Genomic DNA, 27,619 nt, shown 5'->3' on the forward strand with positions numbered 1-27,619 from the left:
GTTTTTAAACCCCATTTTGGCTCTACTACTTGGTTTGGTTAGTTATATCAGGCATACTTTTGGATGGAGGATTTTGAAAAGAGAAGTGTAGCACTACCCCCGAAGGAGCTGCTGGTTTGTTTTGAGTCTATGCTCTGGCTATCAACCCCTGAAACTGGCTCAAACCCTCCCTTGCACAACTGGTATTAGTAAGAATTGTAGACCCCACAGGCTGCTGGGGAACACAAATTTTATCACACCACAGTAAATATGCCAATTAATGGTTACCTTGTGTTGTACTGGTCCCACATGGTAATAGATAAACTGCACACAGATTTGTGCTTAACCAAGGGAACTTTACTTGGTAAAACATAGAAGTAAAAGAACAAAGGTAAAACAGATAGTGGACTACTTACAGGGCCCTGCAAGATTCAATAATGGCAACAAATAAATACAGATTGGATTATGGTAATCATACAGACCTGTGTAAGCGCACAGCAAAGGGATTCCTTCAGTAAGATATATTCACACTGAAGCACCTCTTAACCAGGCTTCACCCAGCTCTTCACCGACAGCAATGCTGTGCGGCTTAATATAACCAAATACTTAACTAGGAGAGTACATATGTATCAACAACTCACTTTGCCTAACAGCCAGTCTTTAAATCATGTACATCACCAGGGTAGTTTGGTTGATCAGACCAAACGTCAATACGATCGTTCTCAACAGTTCACGCGTATTTTAGTTGCATGCGGTGGTGCACAATGATTGATTTGTAATCCAAAGGAGGGAACAGATAAACTGGTGAAAGGTGCCTGGGTAATCAAGTTACACGATTCACTCTCCTGTAACACAGTCAGTATCGTTTGGCAGGTGCCTATCTCACCCAACTAGGTTTGGCCTTTCCAGGTTGCTACGTCTGCGAAACTCCGATCCGCGATCTTTCCGACACCAACAGTTTCAGGTCTTCCACCCGGCCGTCACACACTGCTGATCAAAGCCGGTCACCGTTGCTCTGGGACACAGTCCGGTCACTCCGTCAGGGATCCCCCCTCTCTGAATGGGCAATCCGCACAGTCGTGGATAGGCCTAGGCTTCCAGAGACAAACCTCACACAGGCCTCCTTCTTGGTTGAAGAGGCGGTCTAGAGAAAGAGCGCCAAAGACGTGCTTCCCCTTAAATTCTTTCACCCAGCAGGCTGTGCAGGGCGCAAAGTATTTTGGGATTCCACAGTTGCACTCTGGGTATTGTAGTCTGTCAACTAACCAGGGAAATGGAGTCTTTATCTCCCTGTACTTTGATTCCCAACATTCCTTGCTGCAACAGTGTAAAACTAAACAGAAGGTGGCTATCCAATAATTGGCCACCGGAGGGGGAGTTCCTTCTATATCTGCAAACGGTAGTCTTTTAACCATGTAGAAAGTGATACCTTGCTACAGAAGCAAATTTAAAAGGATTATGAAAATAAATTAAAGCGGTTGTCCAGTTAAAAAGTTCAAAAATTAAGTCAGCAGCTACAAAAACTGTAGCTGCTGACTTTTAATAATAAGACACTCACCTGCCCAGGATCCAGTGATGTCCTTACCCGACTGGTTTCTTCACTGGGCTTCAGTTCCAGGTGGCGAAATGCTAAATGTGGGCAGCCAGCTGTGACTGCTTTTGGCTTCACAGCCGGCTGCTTACTGCACATGCACAAATTGGGCTGCGCTGTTTGATTGGTCCTGCAGCTTTCTACGGCAATTTGATCGGAAGTGGCTCAGGTACCCAGTCCCCCCCCCCAAAAAAAAACATGATGTCCCAAATGTTAAGGGGGAGAGGGGGTGTAGGAAGAAGAGTAGAATTTCCTCTTTTGGGTGAAGTTTAACTTTGTTGACATTTGACTGCTGCAGCCAGGAAGCATTTAAAAGAACAGTGAACCAGTGCCCAGATCGTGAACGCTAAAATGTTTACAGTACATTACACATTCTGAGCAAGCAGGTAAGGCATTTTAAAACAAGCCATCATTCATCTCTGTGACTGTAAACATGTGAGGAAATACATTTTTAGAACTCAGGTACTGTGTTCTCTTAAAGGGGTTGTAAAGGTAAATGTTTTTTCACCTTAATGCATCCTATGCATTAAGGTGAAAAAACATCCGACAGTAACGTCCCGCCCCCCCCTCCGAGCCCCCGTTTTACTTACCTCCGCTCAAAAGTCCCGTGCTCATCCCTGTCATCCTCTTCGGTTCCCAGCCTGGTCATTGATTGGCTACACTGGATGGATTGAAAGCAGCGTAGCCATTGGCGGGGCCGAGTGATACAGTCGACGGCTATGGCTCACGTGAAGGTGGAAAGCTTTTGCGGGGGGAGCCATGACAGCCGCCGAGGGACCCCAGAAGACGTGGATCGGGGCCACTGTGTGCAAAACGAGCTGCACAGTGGAGGTAAGTATATTATTATAATATGTTATTTAAAAAAAAATTACTTTAGTGTTCCTTTAAGGCAGGGATCTCCAAACTACGGCCCTCCAGCTGTTGCGGAACTACACATCCCATTAGACATTGTAAAACTCTGACATTTACACACATGACTAGGCGTGAATTGTAGTTCCTGAACAACTGGAGGGTAATAGTTTGAAGACCCCCTGTCTTAAGGGAATAGGATCTTGTTCTGATGTAAACACAGCAGGTTTTTAAAACCTATGGAAACTAATTCAAACCCAACACTAGACACTTTGATGTGATCTTTGAGGATCTTTGAGAATTAATAACTTTATAATAAAAGGCGCTAAAGAAGTAAAATGCAACCTTTGTTTAAAATTCCCACCCCTTCCCTAACCACCCTGATACATTCGTCTGTGTCACCACCACCCACTGCAAACATGTCCTTATTTCCTCTAATGGCTACTTGCTTTTCAAAGTGCAGCTTCCCTTGCTTTTAGTAAATCAACTGTGTTTCTACAATTGCATTATTTGGCCCTGTGGTGGCCCTTAATGATTTGTTATTTGGCCCTTTGTATTCTAGTCCGACTCTATGCAATCTTTACAAAGTTAGAATTTCCCATTACGTACACTTTTTTTAAACCAGCAGAGCAGTATTTCTGGTCTAGCAGTGATGGTAGTTGGAGCAGGGGTACTCAGTAAAGATAATAGGCAGCTGCTGTACTTTTCTATATGATGGATGATATTACACATCTGATTGTATTGTGTAAAATGTTACTTAAGGTGCTCTTACCTAAATTGAAAATACATTAACTAATGCATTTCATACTGGCCTGCAATTTGTTTAAAACATACTCTTGATAGACTTTCCACTGCATTTGGGAGCAAAAAGAAAATGTTTTATATTGTGCAGCTACAGAAAAAGAATCTATAATAGCTTTGACTGTGGCTAGCCACTCCTCCATGCTCTCAGCAGGGGTCAAGTGCTCCAATCAGCAACCCGCCACACCGAACTCCGTTCTAAAAGAAAATGAAAAAAAGATGCAATCAGGCTTGTAATATAGGAGGGTATGCGAAAGAGCTTCTGCAATTTAGGAATGAAGTAAAGGTCTTTAGAAGCACGGAAAGACTGCACTTCTCAAGTACAAGCACCTCTGTCATTTGCAATGTACATTCAGTTTTAGCCTGGCAGTTCACTGCTTGACGAGGGAGAATATTACACTTGCATACAATTCGTTCTGGTCATGAACTCTTTAGTTAACGCTTCTCACTTGTTGATGGCCTCATTCATTCCACAGAGAAAAATGTTTTTCACATCTACATTGGTCATGGACAAATATATGTCTTTCTAGAAAGTACATTTTTACTTACCCCACCAAGTCCTCTGTTAAAAGTTATCATGCCTGCTTTAAAGTGCAGGCAAAGCCCAACCTTTTTTAGTGTTGGATCCTGTAATTTTTTTTTGTGTGTCCCGTTGGAGAGATTTCCATTTACTTCCTATCCTTACCCAAAGTAGGGGAAATCCCCTGTTAGACAGTTGTCACCAGCACAGATGTCCCCACTGGAAAACGTTCTCTCCCTTTCTATTCTGGTGACAGATGGAAAATTGTAACTTTCTGTCCCAGCAAGAAAGAGTTACCAAGTCAAATAGGCTACATTTCTCCAGTGTGGACACAGGGAAGTATGTAAACTTGACTCTTTTCAAACCTTGGTTTTCGTTATACATCAAAGGCAAGGTAACGTATACATTAAAACCTTGGATTAAAAGCATCATTTTTTTCCGGAAACATGTTTGTAATCCAAAGAATTTGTATATAAAAAAAGCGCATTGACCCATAAGAAATTATGGAAACTTAGATGATTTGTTCCATAACCATTAAGTCATTGATCTTACAGTTTATAGTCCATATAAAAAGATCATAGCAATATGTTGTGTAACCATAAAATGTCCATTTACAAATGGCAGCCGCCACAAGGGGATTAGAAGCAAAATCCAGCAGGAGCTACATAGTATAAAAGAGAAGAGAGGCATCTCTAATGTAGGAATATGGTTACATTTAACCACTTCCCGCCCAGTCAATAGCATATTGACGTCCGGGAAGTGGTTTCGATATCCTGACTCGACGTCTATTGACGTCCTGCAGGATAACAGCCGCCGCGCGCCAGGTGGTGTGGTGTGTCAGTCTGATACACCGCAACAACGATCTCAGTAAAGAGCCTCCGGCGGAGGCTCTTTACCACGTGATCAGCAATCATTTCCATGCCTTCTAACCAATTTCTGTTCTGATTAAACTTATGTGTAAATACAATACAAATAGGGGAGAAATAAGACAGCAATGATGAACAGTGGCCCTAATGGTAGGCTAATTATTTTTAAGGTCTTAGGAACATCTGCACCCTTGAACCTGGCATTGCTCCCCCTCTCTTCGTGCCGAAATGATCCTAATGAAAAAATATAGTAAACATTTTCTTCAAAAAAAAAAATAGCAAAACAGTGAAAAACAGGTGACAGTCTCCCACTCCCTTCCTACCTCCTGTCCAGACTCCAGAGCCTCCTCATGTGCCAAAAACGATGTCCCTTCACAGGTGCGCTCGAGCGTTCTGCCCCACCCACTCTGCTCCCACCCACTCTGCTCTCTGCTCCTGCCTCCTACTGTATGCAGCTGCACGTGTCGGGACACGGCCGGACTTGCGGGGCCAGGGAGGCTTAACGGTAAACTTACATTCCTCATCCTCACTGGCCCCACTTGGCTGCAGGCCCCTTAGTGCCTGCGTAGGTGGTGGTAGTTGCGCCCCTGCTGGCACATCTAAGTATGCAGGCATCCGTGGTTCTGAAAGTGAGGTTTGAAGTGCTTGTGGAATGCAGCGTGGATAGTATGACGTTGATGGTGGTGAGGAGGATGGTCTATGTGGACAGCTTACCGGCCCTCCGCCGCTTACCGGAGCCATCGGCAGCGCCGGAGGTGATCGGCTCCGGTCCCTGGGCTGACATGGCGACAAGTGAGGGGAAGATGTTCCCCCCATCTCAAAATGTCTCTTCCGCCCAAAGCTCTAAGAGAGACATTATTTTTTTCTATTATAAGGGATGTTTACAAAAAAAAAACAATTAAAGCGCCCCGTCCCATCGAGCTCGCGTGCAGAAGCGAACGCAAACACGAGCAGCGCCCACATATGAAAATGGAGTTCAAAACAACACATGTGAGGTATCGTCACGATCGTTAGAGCGAGAGCAATAATTCTAGTTCTAGACCTTCTCTGTAACTCAAAAGATGCAACCTGTAGAATTTTTTAAATGTCACCTATGGAGATTTTTAAAGGTAAAAGAATGTCACCATTCCACGAGTGGGGGTATCAATTTACTCGGCGTAACATTATCTTTCACAGTATAAATAAAAGGCTAACTTTACTTTTGTCTTATTTTTTTCTTCAAAAAAGTGTATTTTTTCCCCAAAATTGCGCTTGTAAGACCGCTGCGCAAATACGGTTTGACAGAAAGTATTGCAACAACAGACATTTTTTTCTCTAGGGTGTTAGAAAAAATATATATAGTGTTTGGGGGTTCTAAGTAATTTTCTAGCAAAAAAAAATGTTTTTAACTTGTAAACACCAAATCTCAAAACAGGGATTCGGTCCTTAAGTGGTTAAGGGAACAGGATCTGTTTTTTTTTTTATATAGGTTAACAGAAGAACATGACCAGGTGGGCTGGAATGATAAGAGATGAGAATTTTAATGAGTGTAGATTATTGGAATAAGATCGGGAGGGGAGAGATAGTTGATAAAGACAAAGGACCATTCTGGTATTTGCAGGGTATTGAGTCTAGGACTGATTACAGCTTTTCTCTCTGTGGTTGACTATTTCAAATAAAATACAATTTCTAGCCTGTAATAGGGTCAGGGGCCACATTTGAAGTTCTTAAACTTTTGATAGCAGATCCTCCCCTTTGTATGTTGTCACACATTGAAAAAATAATGTCTTATTAATCTAAGAAGCAAGGGAAAATCTGATGAACACTTGTCACGTCCTCTCATTCTTTGGCTTTCAGTTTCCTGCGGTACTCTTTGAAAGCAACTATACAGGACTGGCATACTTGATTATATATCTTGACCTTAGGAGTGCTCAGCTGTGTCTGTTTGTTAGAACATTTAGTCTAGAGTGAACTCTGAATCCTGGCTTTATCACATCATCATATATTAACATGCTCGGTAATGGCAGGCTACGGCAGAGGGCAACAGACAGAAGAACTGCATAAACCCTCTGCAATTATATAAGTAAAGGGCCCATCTTCCTACTTCAGCTCCTTTTCAGACAGGTCAGGAAGAAGCCATAATTAAATTCAAGGTCCCATTCATTTCTGCTGTTTGCTAGGTGAGGTTATTTTAATCAACGCTATATCATGAAAGTGGCAGATCCTTGAGGTGTGTGAAACTAACAAGCAGTGACTCGCAGCATTTGGAGGACTGAGATCTTAGAAGATGATGTGAGAGCAGTGAGCAATCACTACGGAGTCACCCCGTGTCATGCCTTCTAATTCCTAGCAGTGTGATAGGCAGCTGTCAGGCTGAGCACACAGCTTCCAGAATGGCCTAGGTTATTATATTCCAGCATAAAACAGGCACACTCAATCATCAAAAAAGAACCCTTTGGAGTTAAATTGAAAAAAATTGAATCGGATGTAATTTGGGCTGAATCACCAAAGCACCACAGATGGAAGTATTACTCAAGCCTCGTATGACCAGTTTGAGGAAGTCAGGACTTCCGGGGTGGTCTGTGGTTTCTTGATGTAAGAAACATGTATTAAATATAGCTGCAAAGGGGACATCTGAGGTCACCTCATGTGACTGATGCTAACCAATGGGGATCCAGTTTTTAGAAGTATGGAAAAATGTATTTAAAATTAGTTTGTGATACTATTTTTTTTTTAAGAATCATACTTACCCAGGTGGATGCAGCATCGGTCCAATGCTGCATCTGCCCCCCCCCCCCCCGGCTCTTAGGGTGAGAACTAGGTGATCAAAAACAGCCAATCACTGCATTCTCAGTGCTCCGTGAGCAGAGATCTGGTGGCTGTCAGTCACTGGCTTCCTGCTCTGGCCACCCCCTTAATTTCCATGCACCGCCTCCTAATCTCCATGCAGAGCGCCGGACTCACAGGTTTCTTTTTTAAAGCACATGACTAGAGTCTGAGGCATTAATTGTCTTCAAAAAGGTTGGGCTTACTTGTGACACCGACCCACTTGTGACATTAGCGAATCAATATTCGCTATTGTCTTCTGGCTACTCCTCCTGGCCAATTAGGACAAGAGGCAGATCTTAAGACCGGAAGCCGCAACCTGGATGGGTAAGTGGGTAAGTGCCAACCTGGTGGGGGGATTTGTTTTCCATCCCCCAAAAAATTGGAGCCCCAGCCACCACTGCACAGGAGAAGTACAGCCAAACGTAATTTGGCTGTACGTCTCTTTTAGCTCAGTGTTTCTTAACCTCTTTCAGTCATAGAACTCTTTAAAGGCACCTTATTCTAAAATGGGGTACCCCCATTACCTCAGTCTGCCTGTCATATAACAAACACTCCCCTTTCACGTCAGAGTTGTCCATATAACATCAGGGTCCTAAGTCCCCACCCCTTTTCCTTTCTTATCAGGGTCCTCAATCCCCCCTTTCACATCAGAATGCTCAGCCCCCATCCCCCCCACTTTCATATCCTTTGCAATCTTCATCACATGACTTTATGACAGTGGGTGGGAAGCAAAGCAGGTGTAGACAGGCAGATTTCCATTCCCTACTGAATGCTGGGGCAGCCATGAATACCAACAGCCCTAAATTAGTGGCATGCGTTTCCATGGTGTTGGCTGGTCTGCCTGCGCCATGGAAAGACTCATGCCCTGTACACACGATCGGTTCATCCGATGAAAACGGTCTGATAGATTTTTTCATCAGATATCCGATGAAGCTGACTTTCATCAGTCGTGCCTACACACCATCGGTTAAAATAACGATAGTTTCAGAATGCGGTGACGTAAAACAACAACGTGCTGAGAAAAATTAAGTTTAACGCTTCCGAGCATGCGTCGACTTGAGTCTGAGCATGCATGGATTTTTAACCGATGGACGTACCCACAGACGATCGCTTTTTTCTATTGGTTAGTTAACCATCAGATAATTTTAAAACAAGTTCCTAGTTTTTTAACCGATGGATAAATAACCGATGGGGCCCACACACGATCGGTTAGTCTGATGAAAACGGTCCATCAGACCGTTTTCATCAGACGAACCGATCGTGTGTACGCGGCATTAGTGCTGTTCAGCACCCCTGACAAGCCCTTACAGCACCCCAGAGTGCCATTGTAATCCAGTTGAGAAATTCTGATTTAACCCTTTACAAAGACAGCCCAGCACCAATATTCCACACTTTTGGGTATTTGGAATGCCTGCTCCCCTCTACACTCTGTGGTTTCTCCCACTGGCTCATATTTCTACTACAAGACAATGGAGCCAATAGAAGCAGCCATTACGTGAAGTGGGGGAAATAGATATTGGATCCATTAGGCGAAGCAGCATATCAACAAAGGCTCTACCAGAAACTATAGTGCCTCTTCTATTACAGGTTTGTTTTACCATACCAAGTGCTGAAAGGGTCACTTTAATGTTAGATTTCAAAGGACAGGAATGGGGAAACTGGAAGGTCGCATATAGAAGCAATTTTTCTGCCTAAAAATATCAAACAAATCCTGTATGAAGAGAAGTACCTTGGATGCCATTGTCAACATCCATCAAAAATACTTCTTGACCTACTACTTAATTCCTGGCTCCTATTCTCTCTGAGGGGAGGACAGTATTGGCAAAACTCATATAATCTCAGCATAGGTTTCAGCCAATAAAGCTTTAACCTACAGGTAAGCCTAAATTAAGGCCCCGTACACACGACCGAACATGTCTGCAGCCATGTTCGGTCGTGTGTACGGCCGACCGGACAGGTTTCCAGCGGACATTTGTCCAGCCGACCATTTTCCAGCGGACAAATGTTTCTTAGCATGCTAAGAAACATGTCCGCTGGAAGCCTGTCCATCGGACATGTTCGGTCGTCTGTACAGACTCACCGTACATGTCCGATCGGCCACCATCCCTCGCATTCGTCGAAGTGATTCGACGCATGCGTGGAAGCATTGAACTTCCAGGGCCTCGCACGTCGCTGCGTCATCGTCGCGGCGTCGGCGCGGCCACGTCACCGCGTATCATGTACGCGCGGATTTCTGTCTGATGGTGTGTACAACCATCAGACAGAAATCTCCGGGCGGACATGTCCGCTGAAAACGGTCCGGCGGACCGTTCTCAGTGGACAGTCTGTCCGTGTGTACGAGGCCTTAGGCTTACCTGTAGGTGCTTGAAATATCTCCCAGACCAGCACGGTTTAGGAGATATTTGCAAATTGGCATATGGCGATTTCTTCTGCACATTTGCCAGAATTAGAAAGGGCACGCTGTGCAGTTTCTAACTCGGGTCATGCCCGGGTCCTGTGCGCCTGCGCGGGAGTGACGTTTCACGACTCCGGCCACTCACAGAGCCAGAGTTTGCGGCCCCGGAAGTAAGAGGGGTGAAGAAGGGGACATTGCAGGCTTCTCCTGCAGTTAAGTGTCACAGAATAGGCTACTATGCGATGCATAGTAGCCCATTATGTTTTACCTTTGCAGGGTAACAAAGAGGAAGTAACACCCATCCGGGTTTACTTCCTCTTTTAATAAATGCCACTTATTCTTTAAAGTTCCAGACATTTCAGTGTCTATTAAAAAAGTCAGTAGCTACAAAAAGTGTAGCTCCTGACTTTTAATAGGTGGCCCGAGCGGAAGTGGGAGCAGGTCCCTGTCAAAACTGGGTACCCATTGCCCCCCACCAAAAAAATTACATGCCAAATGTGGAACTCCACTTTAACCAAATCACATTTTATGTTACTCAAACAAATATAAGCTGTATATACAATGCTCAGTTCACTTCAGTTGTAAATTATTAAAAAAGAACAAATATACTTCTACAAATGCAGAAAGCATTAATTAAGTTAATCATTTTCAGTGTTATATTCAGCAAGTAATAATTGCTTCATTTAAAAGCTGTAATTAAATATTGTAGTTTAACAACATTTAGATTGCACGTAGTTTTTTATTAGACTATGGGTCACAGGCAGCTAATTTTATATGTAAAATGTGCTGAAAAAATGTGGAATCTAATTTATATGTTCTGTCTTTATGCTTTCCAAGAAAGGAACACACTGAAAACTAAAGACTGTATAAAATATTCAGTTCTTTCGAGACCAGCATTTGAAAACATAAATTAATTACTAGCTCCCTAAAGTATAAAACTATAACTAAACTTTTTTTTCAGTTTTGGGTAGAGTAGAAACAGATTCATCCTCTCTGTTTGTCCTGTTTACTGTAATCACTGAGAGTCATAAGTGACAGAAATTAATATATTTTGGGTTGTCGTCAAAACAGGAATAGAGGAGAAATCTTCCAATAGGGGTACTAGTTCTGGAGATCCTGGTTACACCAAGGAATTCATCACTTTGGATGGATTTCTTCTTACTTCCTGTATTGGCTATGGTGTAAATCTCCCTAATGGGACATAGATAAAAAAAAAAACACCCGATAGGGGTTAAAACCCTCCTTTACTCTATCCAAGATGAATTTTTTTTTTCTCCTTTAGTTCTTTAATTTACAATTTATGGTTGTAGCATCAGTTGGGTACTTATTGAATCATGGTCATTCAGACGTTTGCTAATGTCTCCTGAACTTTAACTTAACCACTTCAGCCACAGAGGATTTGGCTGCCCCAATGACCGGGCCATTTTTTGCGATTCGGCCCTGCGTCGCTTTAACTGACAATTGCGCGGTCGTGCGACGTGGCTCCCAAACAAAATTTACGTCCATTTTTCTCTTTCGTTCATGGACAGACACAGCTCCTCTATTCTTGACCTTAGGGTTATATGCCATCTATCAGGAGAGGTTGTTTTTTGTGATGAAATAAAACAACGTATTTCATCATGAAAAAAAACGACGTTTTTCTAACTTCATCATGAAAAAAAACGACGTTTTTCTAACTTCATCATAAAAAACGACGTTGCCCACACACCATCGTTTTCTGAAAATGCTCTAGCAAAGCGCGGTTACGTACAACACGTACGACGGCACTCTGTTCCATTCAAGCTCCCGTCTCATAACTGAGCATGCGTGGGTTTAAAGCGTCATTTAAAACGCCGCTCTAGCCCACACACGATCATTTTTATGACACAAAAAACGACATTTTGAAAAACGACATAAAAAATTGAAGCATGACAAATTATTTTTTTGGTAGTTTTTTAGAAGACAAAAAACGATGTGAAGCCCACACACGATCATTTTAAATGACGTTTTTAAAAACGTCATTTTATTTTATCACAAAAAACGACCGTGTGTACGTGGCATAAGGTCAAGAATAGAGGAGCTGTGTCCGTCCGTGAACTTCAGAGAAAGGGGTTTTACGGTGAGTACAAAAATTCCTATTTTCTCTTTCGTTCATGAAAAGACACAGCTCCTCTATTCTTGACCTTAGGGTTATATGCCGTCTATCAGGAGTGGACCTCTCCTGATAGACGGCATATAACCCTAAGGTCAAGAATGGAGGAGCTGTGTCCATGCATGAACTTCAGTGAAAAGGATTTTAAAGTGAGTACAAAAATCCTATTTTTCCCACAAATAGAGCATTCTTTTGGTGGTATTTGATCACTTCTGCAATATTAGAAAATTTTGTAAATTTTTTGAAAAAAAGCAATATTTTTTTTATATTTTGCTATAATAAATATTCCACCGAAAAATATATAAAAAACTAATTTATTTCTCAGTTTCGTCTACATATTTTTGGTAAAAAAAATTGCAGTAAGCGTATATCGATTGGTTTGCGCAGAAGTTATAGCGTCTACAAAATAGGGGATAGTTTTATGACATTTTTAGTATTACTATTTATTTTACTAGTAATGGTGGCAATCTGCAATTTTTATCGTGACTGCGACATTATGGCGGACACATCGGACACTTTTGACGCTATTTCTAGACCATTGTCATTTATACAGCGATCAGTGCTATAAAAATGCACTGATTACTGTGTAAATGACACTGACAGGGAAGGGGTTAACCACCAAGGGGTGAGGAAGGGGTTAAGTGTGTCCTAAGGAGTGATTCTAACTGTGTGGGGGCTGGGCTACCAGTGACACGACATTGATCACTGCTCCCGGTGACAGGGAGCAGTAGATCAGTGTCCTGTCACAAGGCTGAACAGGTAAATGAATGAATGAATGAATGAAAAACTTATATAGCGCGGCACATGCGAACTGAATCGCCTCTGGGCGCTTGTTTACACAGGCATCCCCTGTTCTGCAGACATCGTGTCCGCAGTTCGTGCTAGCATGGTCACGGAGCGTGCACACAGCGGCAAATTCAAAGCAACGTACCTGTACTTTATATTACCGGCCCAAATTGCACCTATATTTGCATATATTATTAGGTGTTTTTGACACCTATTAGTCTTCACACACTTGTTACAGCTGACCCTCACAATTGGGAGGCCAGCTGCCCTTTATATACACATACACCTCTCACAGGTGTGAGTCTTGGTGTTTGGTACCTAGTCTCTGTTTATACACACACTTATTTACTGTTGAGTTTATTTTAGGTAGCGCCACTACCCCATTCATTTTTATCATACCTTATTCTCATTTGGGAGTTTTTTTTAGGGGGGCTGCAACCGTATTTAATTTTCCTAAGCGCGGACTTATATTATTTATTTTGTACCTGTATGTTGTTTTGCACAGCAGTGCCATTTTGCCGATGTAAATGTGCAGGAGGCGGTCGGCAGATGGTTAAAGAATATGTAACATTTCATATTCCTGATACGTGCCTACTGTACCATGTACTTTTATGAAAAAGCATTCTGTTCACTTTGTATTGCTTCCTTTGTGTAAAATCTCTGGCGTTCCTGCCAGTCCCTCTGCTTTCTTATCAAAAATTAACCACACTAGGCACAGCGTGGTCAGTTTTCTGCATGTGCTGAGAACTCAGCCTACTCTCCACTTAATCCCCCTAACCCGCTATTAATACAGTGGGTAGAATAAGTATCAAACGTGTCACCATTTTTCTAGGTAAATATATGTAAATATATATATATATAGGTAAATATATGTCTAAAGGTGCTATTGACATATAATTTTCACCACATGTCGTTAACAACCCATGCAATTCAAACATACAAAGAAACCAAAACAAATAAGTTCAGAAATTGTATGACTGTGTGTCCCAAGCATGTTGAGATCCTATGGGGTAAAATGACTGCACCAGCCAAGCAGACACTGGCTAGAAAAAGCACCTAGAGGCGATTCAGACGTCTTGAAGCTGTCATTACCAACAAAGGATTTTGTAGGAAGTAATAAATACATTTCAGTTAGCGTGTTCAATACTTTTTCCTTGTGTCATTCCATTTTATTACACTTGACTTCATTTCTGAACTTATTTGTTTTGGCTTCCTTATATGTATGGATTGCATGGGTTGTTACCAACATGTGTTGAAAATTTCATTTCAGGCATCATTCAGATATTGCCATTTTCAGCCGGCGATTCCCTTCACCATAAGAACGATCATAGCAGCTGTTCCACCGCTTGATCCTTCTTACGGGAGGCGAGGACATCCCACCCACCTCCCGCCGCCCTCCGGTGCTTCTACCGACTTGAGTCGGAGAACGGATCCGCCGGCCCCAGATGTTGACGATAGATTGGTCTTTCGGAGTCTCTATGATCGTCGGAGGCCGGGCACGATGTTATGAACTCACGCCCAGCCTCTGCATTAAAAAAAAAACAGTGCCGCCTTGCCTGGGAAGCCGGGATCAGTTTATGTTGATTTTTGATTTCAGGCTTCCCAGCCTAGAAGTGAGATGTGAGGCCTTATTGACCCCATATCTCACTGTAAAGAGGACCTGTCATGCTTATTCCTATTACAAGGGATGTTTCCATTCCTTGGAAAAGCAAAACAAGTAAACAATGTTTTATTTATTTTATATAAGTGTCAAAGTAAAAAAAGAAAGTATAATTAGCAATAAATAAAACATTTTTTTAAAGTGCCTCTGTCCCGTCTGCTCGCACGCAGAAGCGAACGCATACGTAAGTCCCGCCCACATATGAAAACGGTGTTCAAACCACACATGTAAGGTGTCGCCGTGAACGTTAGACTTCATATTCCCATCCACACTTTCCTGGATAAGCTTTTGGATTTGGGTGCTGTAGCAACAACCAGCTGGATACTGGTGCAAGTTACAGTTAAGATATTTGCCAGCACACCATGAAACAACGAAAATAGCGTCCAATCGGATGATTTATTGCATGATCACAACACACGTGAACGTTAGAGCGAAAGCAATAATTCTAGCCCTAGACCACCTCTGTAACTCAAAACATGTAACCAGTAAGAAAATTGAAAGTGTAGCCTATGGGGATTTTTAAGTACTGAAGTTTGGCGCCATTACACGAGCGTGTGCAATTTTGAAGCGTGACATGTTAGATATCTATTTACTCGGCGTAACTTTATCTTTCATAATATGCAAAAAAAATGGGCTAACTTTTCTGTTTTGTTTTTTTTTCACCCCAAAAAAAATCATTTGGAAAATTGATGCGCAAATACCGTGTGAGATAAAAAGTTGCAATGACTGCCATTGTATTCTTTAGGGTCTCTGCTAAAAAAACATATATAATGTTTTGGGTATCTATGTAATTTTCTAGAAAATAAAATTATGATTTTAATATGTAGGAACAAAGGGCCAGATTCACAGTCGAAATACGCCGGCGTATCTACTGATACACCGGCGTATTTTCAAATTTGCCACGTTGTATCTTTAGTTTGAATTCTCAAACCAAGATACGACGGCTTCTGGCTTCGATCCGACAGGCGTACGGCTTCATACGCCTTCGGATCGTAGGTGTAATACTTTGGGCGCCCGCTGGGTGGAGTTTGCGTCGTTTTCCGCGTCGGGTATGCTTATTAGCGGTGTAACGTAAATGGGATACGTTACGCCGCCGGAATTGTACATGAATCTGGCCCAAAGTGTGAGAGTTGGCCTGGATGCGAAGTGGTTAAACTGAATGGGTTGTTTTATAAGTTGAGGGTTCACTTATGCTTTAAAGGCCAACTTCAGGTATAGCAATTTTTTAATCTTTAATACGCACATGAAAACTCCCCACTCCATCAGGGGTTGTGCCTCTGTTGGGCCATTCATTCACAAAGCAGAACCACATGGCTGCACGGGGGAAGAGATTACATGGTCCATGGCTGAGTAGACATAAACAGAGTTGGTTCTCAGGCTGCAGAAAACCATTGAGTGACCGGTGTGTAATTCAAAGTATTTCTCTGCTTTTTTGGGGGGGGGGGGGCAACATGGTACAAGAAGGTTAAAATAGGTTTAATTTTCCGATAATAACTATGACAGTCATCCTTGTAAAAAATTAGGAAGATGGGACAATTTCCAAGTGATAAAACTTAGAAAAATTATGTTGTTATAAATCTGATTATTCCTTTTATTGTTTGTTTTTCAGGCAAAGCTGGCATTCCAGAAGGAAATGATTAAGCCTTTAACTCCGACCTTCCTTTCATCGCCTCTGGCAGCTGCTGTAACTTCTACACTCTCATTACCGCCTCGACCCCACAACTCACTTTTTCCGGGGACGGCCTTAGCGCCTGCATTTCTTAGACCAGCCCATGGCGCTATCCGTGCCACCACAGCCTCCATACTGTTTGCACCATATTAGCTACAAAAAATAAATAAAAAAATAACAGCAAATGGGAGACAAAAGGACTAGAATTTCCAGCTATATAAAGACTCTTTGCACTGTCGTTGCTCTTCTTAAAAAAAAAAAAAGGGTCATCTTTAAAAATCATAATCGGAGAGCACACAGTTTCAGCCATTCTTTGCCATTAGCAAAAGCTCAGTAAACACAATCACTGAAACGCGTATAGTCTGTGTTGTGAAAAGCAAGCTCTTTCTAAGCGCACCTAGGTTTGTTTTTGCAGCCTTGTCTGTGATCCCCATTTTTTTTCCATCAGTACAGAAAACGTGTTGTTATTATTATTATTATACAGTAATTTTTTTTTTGTCCTGGCAGACTTGAAAATGGGGTTCTTCCTAGTCCTTTGGTGTAAATTCTTGTTTGGAATCCAAATGTTCTTCTTGAAGTGTAGAATACATAAACTAAAAAATTTTAAAAAATACAAATAAATAAAAGTTAAAGTGCTTTATTGTGGACAACACCAAAACCATGGCTACTATAAAGTATTATTCTCTGTGATCAACTTGTAGAGTCCACATGGGGATGTGTAGTATTGTTCTATATCCAAGTAATGTTGTGTCTTGTTTAGCGCTAGAATGTAGATGGTGTTTAACCAGTGGGAGGCAATTCAGCTTTGATACATTTTTTTTTTCTCATTTTGTTCCCGTTTTGATTCAAACTAGAAAAGCCATATTACATTATATTGTCCTAAAGAGAGATTGTTATTTTGTTGCTTTTCTCATAAAACGTATAGAATATTGTCAAATAGCTCAAAATATACAGAAAAATATTTATACCCACAAAGAGAGTTGATAGAAAATGTCTCTTTGGGTGGAAAAGTAATATAATATAAAGTTTGTTGAGTTCATAAAGTATTTTCTGTTTTAATGCTGTTTTTGTTTGTTATATTAAAGGTCACGTTATTTTGTGGCCCTCTAATGCAATAATGTACAGAGTATAAAATATTTATATGAATACCCATCTTTTTTTAATTTTTAGAAGCTAATTACAGCGCTGGCATTTTTCTGAAAATGTGTTAAGGAGAATGCACACAGGAATTTTGAATTATTTGGTTGTCACAGCACATGAAACAATTGAGCACAAAAGAGAGCCTTTTCAAGCACATTCATTTAGAGCATTTTTTTTCTGCATTCATTAATGGTTTCAATCTCTGTGTACTTTTTTTTTTTTAATGTACCTTTACAATAAAACACCTTGAAAAGAAGTCGGTGTCTGCATGTTTTTGTACTGAAACATTTGTTGGGAGTTGTTCATTAAAATGTCCACTAGGTGGCAGCACAGTTATCACAATTTTTACTACCTTACTGAAGGAATATATATTTTTGAAGGTTAGGCAAACAATGTTGATGCATTGCAAGCTTTAGATAAAAGGCAGTATTAAATTGATAATTTATTTCAATGTGTATTTTAAAAGATGGTAATTTTTTAAAAAAATATGTCGCTTTGATGTAGTGCCTATTTTATAGAAAACAGTTTGTAGTGTCTTAAGATATATGTAAATACATTCTGCAGTCTGTCACTAGCAATTAACATAAAACAAATTCTGAGCCCCCAATAACAAAGTGTTACTACCCGTTGTTCATTTGTGTATTATTTTTCACGTTCTGTAACAGAATGACAACACTGTTTGCTCTGCAGCGAATTTGCACAGCAGTGCTGCCCCCCTGTGGACATAGTAGCCTTAAATGAAATGTAGTTTAAATGGACTATATGTGACTAACATATTAAACATTGACTCTAACACATCTTATGCAGTTAAAGAAATGGGCTTTTTTGCTTTTAGTAAAAAAATAAATAAAATTAACAACAACTTTATCAGTGCAGCCTCACCTGTGCCCAACAATGCAGCCTCACCTGTGTTCATCAGTGCAGCCTCACCTGTGCCCATCAATGCAGCATCACCTGTGCCCAACAATGCAGCCTCACCTGTGCTCATCAGCGCAGCCTCACCTGTGCCCATCAATGCAGCCTCACCTGTGCCCAACAATGCATCCTACCTGTGTCCATCAATGGTGCCTCACCTATGCCCTACAATGTAGCCTACCTGTGTCTATCAATGCTGCTTCACCTGTGTCCATCAATCCAGCCTACCTGTGTCCATCAATGCACCCTCACCTATGCCCTACAATGCAGCCTACCTGTGTCCATCAATGCTGTTTCACCTGTGTCCATCAATGCAGCCTACCTGTGCCCAACAATGCAGAATACCTGTGTCCATCAATGCAACCTCACCTGTGCCCAACAATGCAGCCTACCTGTGTCCATAAATACTGCTTCACCTGTGTCCATCAATGCAGCCTACCTGTAACAATCAATGCCGCTTCACCTGTGCCCAACAATGCAGCCTACCTGTGTCCATCAATGCAGCTTCACCTGTGCCCAACAATGCAGCCTTGCCTGTGCCCATCAATGCCGCTTCACCTGTGCCCAACAATGCAGCCTACCTGTGTCCATCAATGCCACTTCACTTGTGCCCAACAATGCAGCCTTCCTGTGTCCATCAATGCTGCCTCATCCATGCCTTACAATGTAGCCTACCTGTGTCCATCAATGCTGCTTCACCTGTGTCCATCAATGCAGCCTACCTGTGGCCATCAATGCTCCCTCACCTATTCCCTACAATGCAGCCTACCTGTGTCCATCAATGCTCTCTCACCTATCTCCATCAATGCAGCCTACCTTTGCCCAACAATGCAGAATACCTGAGTCCATCAATGCAGCCTCAACTGTGCCCAACAATGCAGGCTACCTGTGTCCATCAATGCTGCTTCACCTGTGTCCATCAATGCAGCCTACCTGTGCCCATCAATGCAGCCTCACCTGTGCCTACCTGTGTCCATCAATGCTGCTTAACCTGTGCCAACAATGCAACCTACCTGTAACCATCAATGCCACTTCACCTGTGCCCAACAATGCAGCCTACCTGTGTACATCACTGCTGCTTCATCTGTGTCCAACAATGCAGCCTACCTGTGTACATCAATGCTGCTGCACCTGTGCCCAACAATGCAGCCTACCTGTGCCCATCAATGCTGCTTCACCCGTACAGAAAAGGAGAGGAAGAAGATTGCCGGCCGGATCATCAAAGTGGGGAATATCACTGTAACAGCTTTCATTTAGATTGAGTGTTCCCTGCGCTCGCCGTCACATACAGCCCCCGCCTTCTGGCCCAGGTACTTTGATATACATCACATGTCCTTGGATTGGACCGGTGTTCTGTCTATCAAAGTACCCGGGCCAAGAGGCGGGGCTGTATGTGACAACGAGTGCGGAGAACACTCTGCAATTTAAATAAAAGCTGTTTTCCCCATGATCTGATGATCCGGCCGGCTCTCTTCTCTCTTCATCTCAGTGATCACTGGGAGAACGGCTGCTCCTTTCCACTAGCCCTACTGGCTAACTTCTCCACAGTCCTCCCAGACTGACACCACAGTGTGTTTATGGGAATGTTTGAGGTCAGGCACTGATGCTGGACGAGAAGCCCTGGCTTGCAGTCTCTGCTCTAATTCATCCCAAAGGTGTTCTATCAAGTTGAGGTCAGAACTCTGTGCAGGCCAGTCAAGTTCTTTCATCCCAAACTCACTCATCCATGCCGTTATGGACCTTGCTTTGTGCACTGGTCCAAATCATTTGGTGGGGGATTATGGTGTGGGGTTGTTTTTCAGGGGTTAGGCTTAGTCCCATCATTTGAGTGAAGGGAACTCTTAAGGTGTTAGCATACCAAGACACTTTGGACAATTTCATGCTCCGAACTTTGTCAGAACAGTTTGGGGATGACCCCTGTGACGAGACCCTTTGCTCCGGTTCTGCTCTCCCGACACTCCTCTTCTACCAGTGAGTCAGCTTGCAGATTGCAACGTCTGATGGTCCAGTCATCCAAGGTTCCGGGATCCGAACTACAGCTATGTGCCGTTCAGACCCATTAAGAACACACACCAGGCAGGCTGTATGTAAGTTCAAACAGGACTCTCTTTAATGCCAGCATTCAGCTGGTTATATACAGTTGACAAGCTAATTATCAATCAAAGAACAATGAAATCTCCACCCCATTTTCACACACTGGGGCTTCTATACAGATTATAGGTAGACACTCTGGTGCCGACCCTGACAATACACATTTCTTTAGATAATGACATCAGTGAAGTTAATTACTAATTGTAACAGAATACAGAATAACAGAATAACAACGAAGCAATCAGAATAATTAACCTGAGCCAATTATCTAATCATTTAGCCTGACGAGGTGAATAGGCGTCTCGTCTGCAATTCCCCACGATACAATACACATCTCTTAAGGTTTTCTTCACATACACAATAGATCAATTAACCTTTAGAATAGAGAGCTGGCTGGTGGTGGAACATTAGCATTTCAACAGTCTGTTATGCAGAGGAATAAGTCACTCGGGCCCACATGAAATCACCTGTAATATGTCCCATCTCATGTAATACATGAATTATGATTTATTAGCAACCCTCTCCTGTGTAACAGATGTCAAGTAGAAACACTTTAGCATCCCAAGGTCCATGACAACCCCTTCCTGTTCCAACATGACTGCGGACCAGTGCACAAATCAAGGCCCATAAAGACATGGATGAGCAAGTCTGAGGGGGAGGAACTTGACTGGCCTTCACAGTCCTACCTTAACCCGATAGAACACCTTTGGAATGAATTAGAGCGGAGGCTGCAAGCCAGGCCTTCTCGTCCAACATCATTGCCTGACCTCACAAATGCGTTTCTGGAAGAATGGTCAAACATTGCCATAGACACACTCCTAAACCTTGTGGACAGTCTTCCCAGAAGAGTTAAATCTGTTATAGCTGCAAAGGGTGGGCCAACTCAGTATTGAACCCTAATGCCGCGTACACACGATAATTTTCCGGCATGAAAAAAAACTACGTTTTTCAGCATGTAGAAAAAACAATGTTTTTCCAACTTCATCATTAAAACGACGTTGCCCACACACCATTGTTTTAAAAAAATGCTCTAGAAAAGCGTGGTAACATACAACACATACAACGGCACTATAAAGGGGAAGTTCCATTCAGATGGCGCCACCCTTGGGGCTGCTTTAGCTGATTTCCTGTTAGTAAAAGATGATTCGCGATTTTCAGTCTGTTACAGCGTGATGAATGTGCTTACTCCATTACGAATGGTAGTTTTACCAGAACGAGTGCTACCGTCTCATAACTTGCTTCTGAGCAACGTCGTTTTAGCCCACACACGATAATTTTTTACGACCTGAAAAACGACATCATTTAAATGTCGTTAAAAAATGCAGCATGTGACAACGGAGAGAACACAGCACTCATTTTTTTAAGGGTCCCCTATTGTTCTGCCCACCCAGAAGATATGGCTAAGCCGGGAGGGAGAGCGGTTTCCTTTTTCTTTTTTTTTTAGGGTGGCCACTCGCCCTCACTTCCTATCCCCACCCTCCCCTCATTCCCACTTGGACTCTCATAGTTGGCTGGGAGAGTCTTTGTACAAAATTGAGTAAGGAGGGGGGGAGACAAAGGGGGAACAGGAACAATGGCAATCAATCTGTAATTATATTGATAAGGGGGTGGGGGAATGTAGGGGAGGGGGGAATACAGTCTCAGTAAAGGGGACAGAGGGAAAGGGTAACGATCATGATCAAGGTTATATATGCTTAAATTACTGAATGGGGTCTTTTTTTTTTTTCAAGACGGGCTTGACAGAAGGGAGGAGGGTATGGTGGGAATTCTCCTTCCACCTCCCCTTCCCCTTCCACTGCCCATCGTCTCCCCCCCCCCCCCCCCCACACATATACTTTTTCTCATTCTCTCTGAGTTTTTGCCTCTCTCCTCCCCACCTATGGACCTTCTATAGACCGAAGGAGTGAACACAGTTTAACAGCATGATCTCTCTGGCTTGCTTTCTTGGTGAGAAGACGGGAATCATGGAGAGGTACGGAGCCATAAGCTCCTTCTTTTTTTTTTTTAAAAACTCTGTATATTTTTTATGTCTCTCTTAAAGGATAACCTTCATATTTTGAGATTTTTCGTTTGGTTCGTATTAAATCTTTATAAGAGAATAGGATATAAGAATAATATAGGAGCCACCTTTGGTACACGCCCCTATACATAGGCCGACGCTCAAATACCGTTAATACGGTGAGTGTTTTTTCTTTTTTTTTTTCTCTTTTTTTCTCTGTGTTTTGGGTTTCCCCTTCCTTCTTTTCCTTTTTTTTTCTCCTTCTCACTGTTTGCCCTCTCCCCCCACACGTCTAATAAATATTTTGACGTGAACATAGGAAAATAGGATGGAGACATTAAACGTATTATCACTGAATGCGAAGGGGCTGAACACACCTGAAAAAAGGAGGGTCCTCATGCATGACTTGCAACGACTAGGTGTTGACGTGACATATATACAGGAAACACACTTCAGAGAAGATAAAATACCGATCTTAAAGAATAGGCTATACCCTATAACATACCACGCAACAAATCAAGAGGCTAAGTCAAACGGAGTGTCTATCCTTATACCAGGGAGAATCCAATGGACGCACATAGACTCTATGAGAGACCCGAAAGGAAGATATATATTTGTGAAAGGTAAAATAGGAGGAATAGGGGTAACATTTGCCACTGTGTATGCCCCAAATGAGCAACAGGAAATCTTCTTAGACAAAACGATTAAGCGTCTGCAAGACTTCACAGAAGGACACTTGATCATGGGAGGGGATCTGAATATTCCGTTAGACCCCAAAGAGGATACCTCATCGGGAAAGTCATCTATTCCTTTTGGTGTGAGAAATCGCACCACTCAAATTCTGTATACAAATCAGCTGATTGATACATGGAGGCTGTTGCACAATAAAGAAAAAGATTACACATTCTATTCCGCCCCACACAAAACATACTCTCGTATAGACCTTTTTCTCATTCCACATGCCCAAATACACTTAGTACGAACGGCCAAAATAGGATCCATTACGTGGTCGAACCACGCTCCGATTTTTTTGGTATATGAGATACAAGACCGAAGACAGACTAGATCAAATCAGTGGAGATTAAATGAAAGCCTGTTGCAAGATAAAGAGGTCTTAGAAGATGTAATTAAAGAGCTGAAGTTTTACTTTAGTACCAATGATACACCAGAGTGCGATCCCGGAATTATCTGGGAAGCACACAAGGTGGTTATTAGAGGTGTGTTAATCAAACATGGATCTAGGATCAAGAGGAAACGTACGGAAAAATTAAAAAGGTTACTGGAAGAATTCGTTATCTTGGAGGGCAGACATAAGCAAACAAGGTCAATCACAGTAGAGATGGTTAGGAAAATAACTGAAATTAAAGACCTCCTGTACTTCAAAGCAAAAGCAGCAATACAGAGATGTAAAAAGTTTTCATATGAGTCAGGAGATAAGTGCGGGAAAAGATTAGCCAGATTACTATGGGAACAGAAGTTGAGTAATTATATTCCACACATTAATCCACCAAAGAAACCCAAGGTTACGAAACCAAATGATATAGTGAAGGAGTTTCAAGAATATTATTACTCTCTTTATAATATACAGAGTAAGCCCCCGACTCAAGAACAGATCGATCAGTATCTAACAGAGTCAGAAATACCGAGACTATGAGAATTAGACAAAGAGAAGTTAGACGACCCTATAACTGAGGAGGAATTTAAATTGGCAGTAAGCTCAATGAAAACGGGGAAAGCCCCGGGACCCGATGGTTATACGGGTCAATACTATAAAATTATGTTCCCCTCGCTATCAGAATATATGGCTAAATTATTTAATGCATTAGGGACATTGGCTAGTTTAGCCAAGGAAACCTTATCAGCTTATATCTCGGTGATACCAAAAGAGGGGAAAGATCTGGCCCTCTGTGGAAGCTACCGGATGTGAAGATCTTTGCCAAGGTTTTAGCGAATAGAATACAACAGCATATACCAGACCTGATACATTTAGATCAGGTGGGATTTGTCCCTACGCGTGAAGCACGTTACAACACTATTAAAGCTATCAACCTGGTGCAGATAGTGAACACAACACAGATGCAATGTGTATTTTTGAACACAGACGCAGAGAAGGCCTTTGACAGGGTAAACTGGGGTTTTATGCAGGCAGTCTTACAGCATGGAGGCTTTGGGAACAAAATAATAAAGTGGATATTTTCTATGTACTCAGGCCTAACGGCTCAGGTACGGGCCAATGAAATACTGTCAGAGCCTCTTCAGATTTCGAACCGGACATGACAGGGGTGTCACCTGTCACCACTCCTCTTCGCCCTGTCACTAGAGCCTTTTCTGTGTACTTTACGTCTAAACCGGAACATTTCAGGAATACAAATAGGGAAGAACCACTGCAAAATTACAGCCTATGCAGACGACATGTTGTTTACCCTCACTAAACCGTTGATCTCAATCCCGAATTTGATGAGGGAATTTGAGAAATACAGATCTCTTTCGAATCTATGTATTAATTTTAATAAGTCAGAAGCGATGGGAGTTAATGTCCCATATACATCGATAACACATCTAAAACAAAAATTTAAGTTCAATTGGACAGACAGAGCACTGACATATCTTGGCATACAATTAACAGGGAAGGCGGATAAGATCTTTGATCTAAACTTCCCACCATTATTGCAAAAGGTGAAGATGTTATTGGACAAGTGGAATCGGGGGTTTTATACTTGGTTGGGCCGATGTAATATCATTAAGATGAACATACTCCCGAAAATTCTTTATTTACTACAAACATTACCAATACATATCCCAGTGAAGTATTTTAAACAATGTCAGAGAGTCATTTTTGAGTTTATTTGGGCACACAAAAACCCCCCGGATACAAAGGAAACAACTAATGTGTACTAAGCAACAGGGAGGACTTTAAGTTATGGGTACAAATCGAACAGTCCCAAACTAAAATACCATTAGAAAGAGCACCATGGTGGTTTGCTTCACTACCTAAAGAAATGAATAAGAACCCGATATTGGGAAATACGATGAAGATTTGCGCAACAGCACTCCCTATGATTGTTATTGATCCCAAGACCTCTCCATTATATCCGGTGATAGGTAACCCCCTCTTCCCATTGGGATATTAAGATGGTGCTTTTCGGCACTTAAGGGGCAGAGAGTGTACACAGGTAGCTAGCTATATCCGAATGGGAAGATGGGTAACAATAGCTGACTTGATGGAACAAGAGAACGTATTCTGTCTAAAATTCTGGAATGCACTTCAGATGGTCCACTTCCTGAATACTTTACCGAATCCGGGGAGTTTTGAAAGACCACTTATGAGATTGGAGAAAATGTGTATTGAAAAGGGAACATTATTACATACTCTTTCAATAAGTTATGAACTACTAGTACAGTCAGGGAGTCACCCTCTGAAGTGCGTTCGAGACTGGGAACAGGAACTAAAGAAGACATTTAGTAGGGAACAGCGACAATGCATGTATAAGAGAGCGCACAAAACATCAATCTGTGCGAGAATACAAGAGACAAGTTACAAGATCTTTGCGAGATGGTATAGGACACCAGAAAGGTTAAACAAAATCTTTCCAGAGGTATCAGATAAATGTTGGAGGTGCCAGGGAAGTGTCCCATGCTAAGGAGCTTTTGGCTAGAGATAAAAAGAGCTCTTCAGTTTTGTTCAGAATATGAGATACCTGAAGACCCAGAATTCTACCTTCTACATGTGAATCAAATATCGGAGAAAGGGAGACAAGCATATGCCACCTCTTAGATGCTGCAAAGGCTTGTATAATGAAGAAGTGGAAGTCACCACTTCCACCAACTATAGAGATGTGGACAGGTAAAGTTAAAGAAATTAGTAAACTAGAAGAATTAGTATTGACAGCACAACATCAACAGGAAAGATATTTAAGAACGTGGACTTCCTGGAAGTCCTTTTTGGACACCAGGGTAGAGGTTTAAGGAGGGTAAGGTCGAACGTTTTAGAAGATCCCCGGAAATTCGAAGGGGGTGTGAGTAGGTATATATGAAGAACAACAGAGAGGGGTTGGGGTGGGGGAATTTTTAGGTTTTTTTTTTTTGGTATGGTTTTTGTTGTTGTGGATGTTCCGCCCGAGATACCAGGTGGGAAAAAGATATAGGTTTTGAAAGAGATGTATGTTTGATTTTGACCATAAGGTAACATGGGATGTAAAATAGTATGTAAATTGTATGTTGAGTTGTATTATTTGTATTTTGTATTATTATTTTGTTTTACAATAAAAAAAGTTATAAATAAAAAAAAAAATGCAGCATGTTCGGAAAAAAAAATTGTCGTTTTTCAGAACCCGAAAAATGATGTGAAGCCCACACATCATCATTTTAAATGACATTTTTAAAAAACTTTGGGCCAGATCCACAGCCCCGCAGCGCAACGTAACTTAACAGATTTAAGTTACACTGCCGCAAATTTCCTAAGTTAGGTATCGATCCACAACACACTTACCTGGAAATTTGCGGCGGTGTAACTCAAATCCGTCCGGCGCAAGGTGTTCCTAATCTAATGGGGCGAGTCCCATTTAAATTAGGCGCGCTCCCGCGCCGGACGTACTGCACATGCTTGTGACGCAAATTTCCCGACGTGCAGGCAGGCATTCCAATACTTTTACTAATAAATATTGTTAGCTTTTCATCTGGTAGGGAGTTCAGTTTGCAGAGTTTTAGGTTTATTAATAAACGCTGAAGTTCAACCAGGCTGAAGAAAGTTATGGTATATCAGGATTAAAAGGTAAGTCCAAAGCAAATTATCCTAACCTCTTTTTTAGTGAGCTCTTTTCCCATTCAATCCAAGTGATTTAATTCAAGAATTTCTGTCACTTGTTGGATGCCTAAATCTACCTCTGGAGAAACTAGTTTGGGCCCAGGTGTAGTCCTCTTTTTGTGGTAGGGGGTTAGGAGAAATGGCCCTCCCTAAACAGGATAGTGTACTAAACCCATAGGTAAATAAGAGAACCAGAACCTTTGCTAAGTGGAAGCGTGGGTTTGATAACAAGGTTAGCAGTGCCTCCACCCAGTCAAGGCCTCTCTAAACAGAGGGGATTCCCTACCTGGGAAATTAACTAGTAATCGAATCAAAGTACTGTATTTATCAACATATAACATGCAACTTAATTTTAAGAAGGACGTTTCAGATTTTTTTTTTTAAGAAGTAAGAAGCAAAATAAGGGTCAGTGTCCATCTGCAGCCTCACCAGTGCCCATCAATGCAGCCTCACCATTGCCCATCAATGTAAGCTGATCAATGCCCATCAATGTAGCTTGAACAGTGCCCATCTGCAGCCATTACCATTGCCCATCAATGCAGCCTGATCAGTGTCCATATGCAGCCTCACCATTTCCCATCAATTCAGCCTGATCAGTGCCAATCTGCAGCCTCA

The 27,619-nt window shown here is 42.0% G+C and overlaps 1 protein-coding gene across 5 annotated transcripts in view; it reads left to right on the plus strand.

The window, feature by feature from the left end:
• ZNF385B (zinc finger protein 385B) overlaps positions 1-17,451 on the plus strand; it is a 665,073-nt gene extending 647,622 nt beyond the window's left edge. For all 5 annotated transcript variants that reach the window (XM_040357647.1, XM_040357648.1, XM_040357649.1 and 2 more), the window contains one exon: positions 15,996-17,451. In XM_040357647.1, the coding sequence (XP_040213581.1) occupies positions 15,996-16,208 (213 nt within the window). In that variant the 3' untranslated portion in view covers positions 16,209-17,451. The remainder of the gene's footprint in view (positions 1-15,995) is intronic.
• The last annotated feature ends 10,168 nt before the right edge of the window (positions 17,452-27,619 follow it).

This window comes from Rana temporaria, chromosome 6 (genome assembly GCF_905171775.1).
Source record: "Rana temporaria chromosome 6, aRanTem1.1, whole genome shotgun sequence".
NCBI lineage: Eukaryota > Metazoa > Chordata > Amphibia > Anura > Ranidae > Rana > Rana temporaria.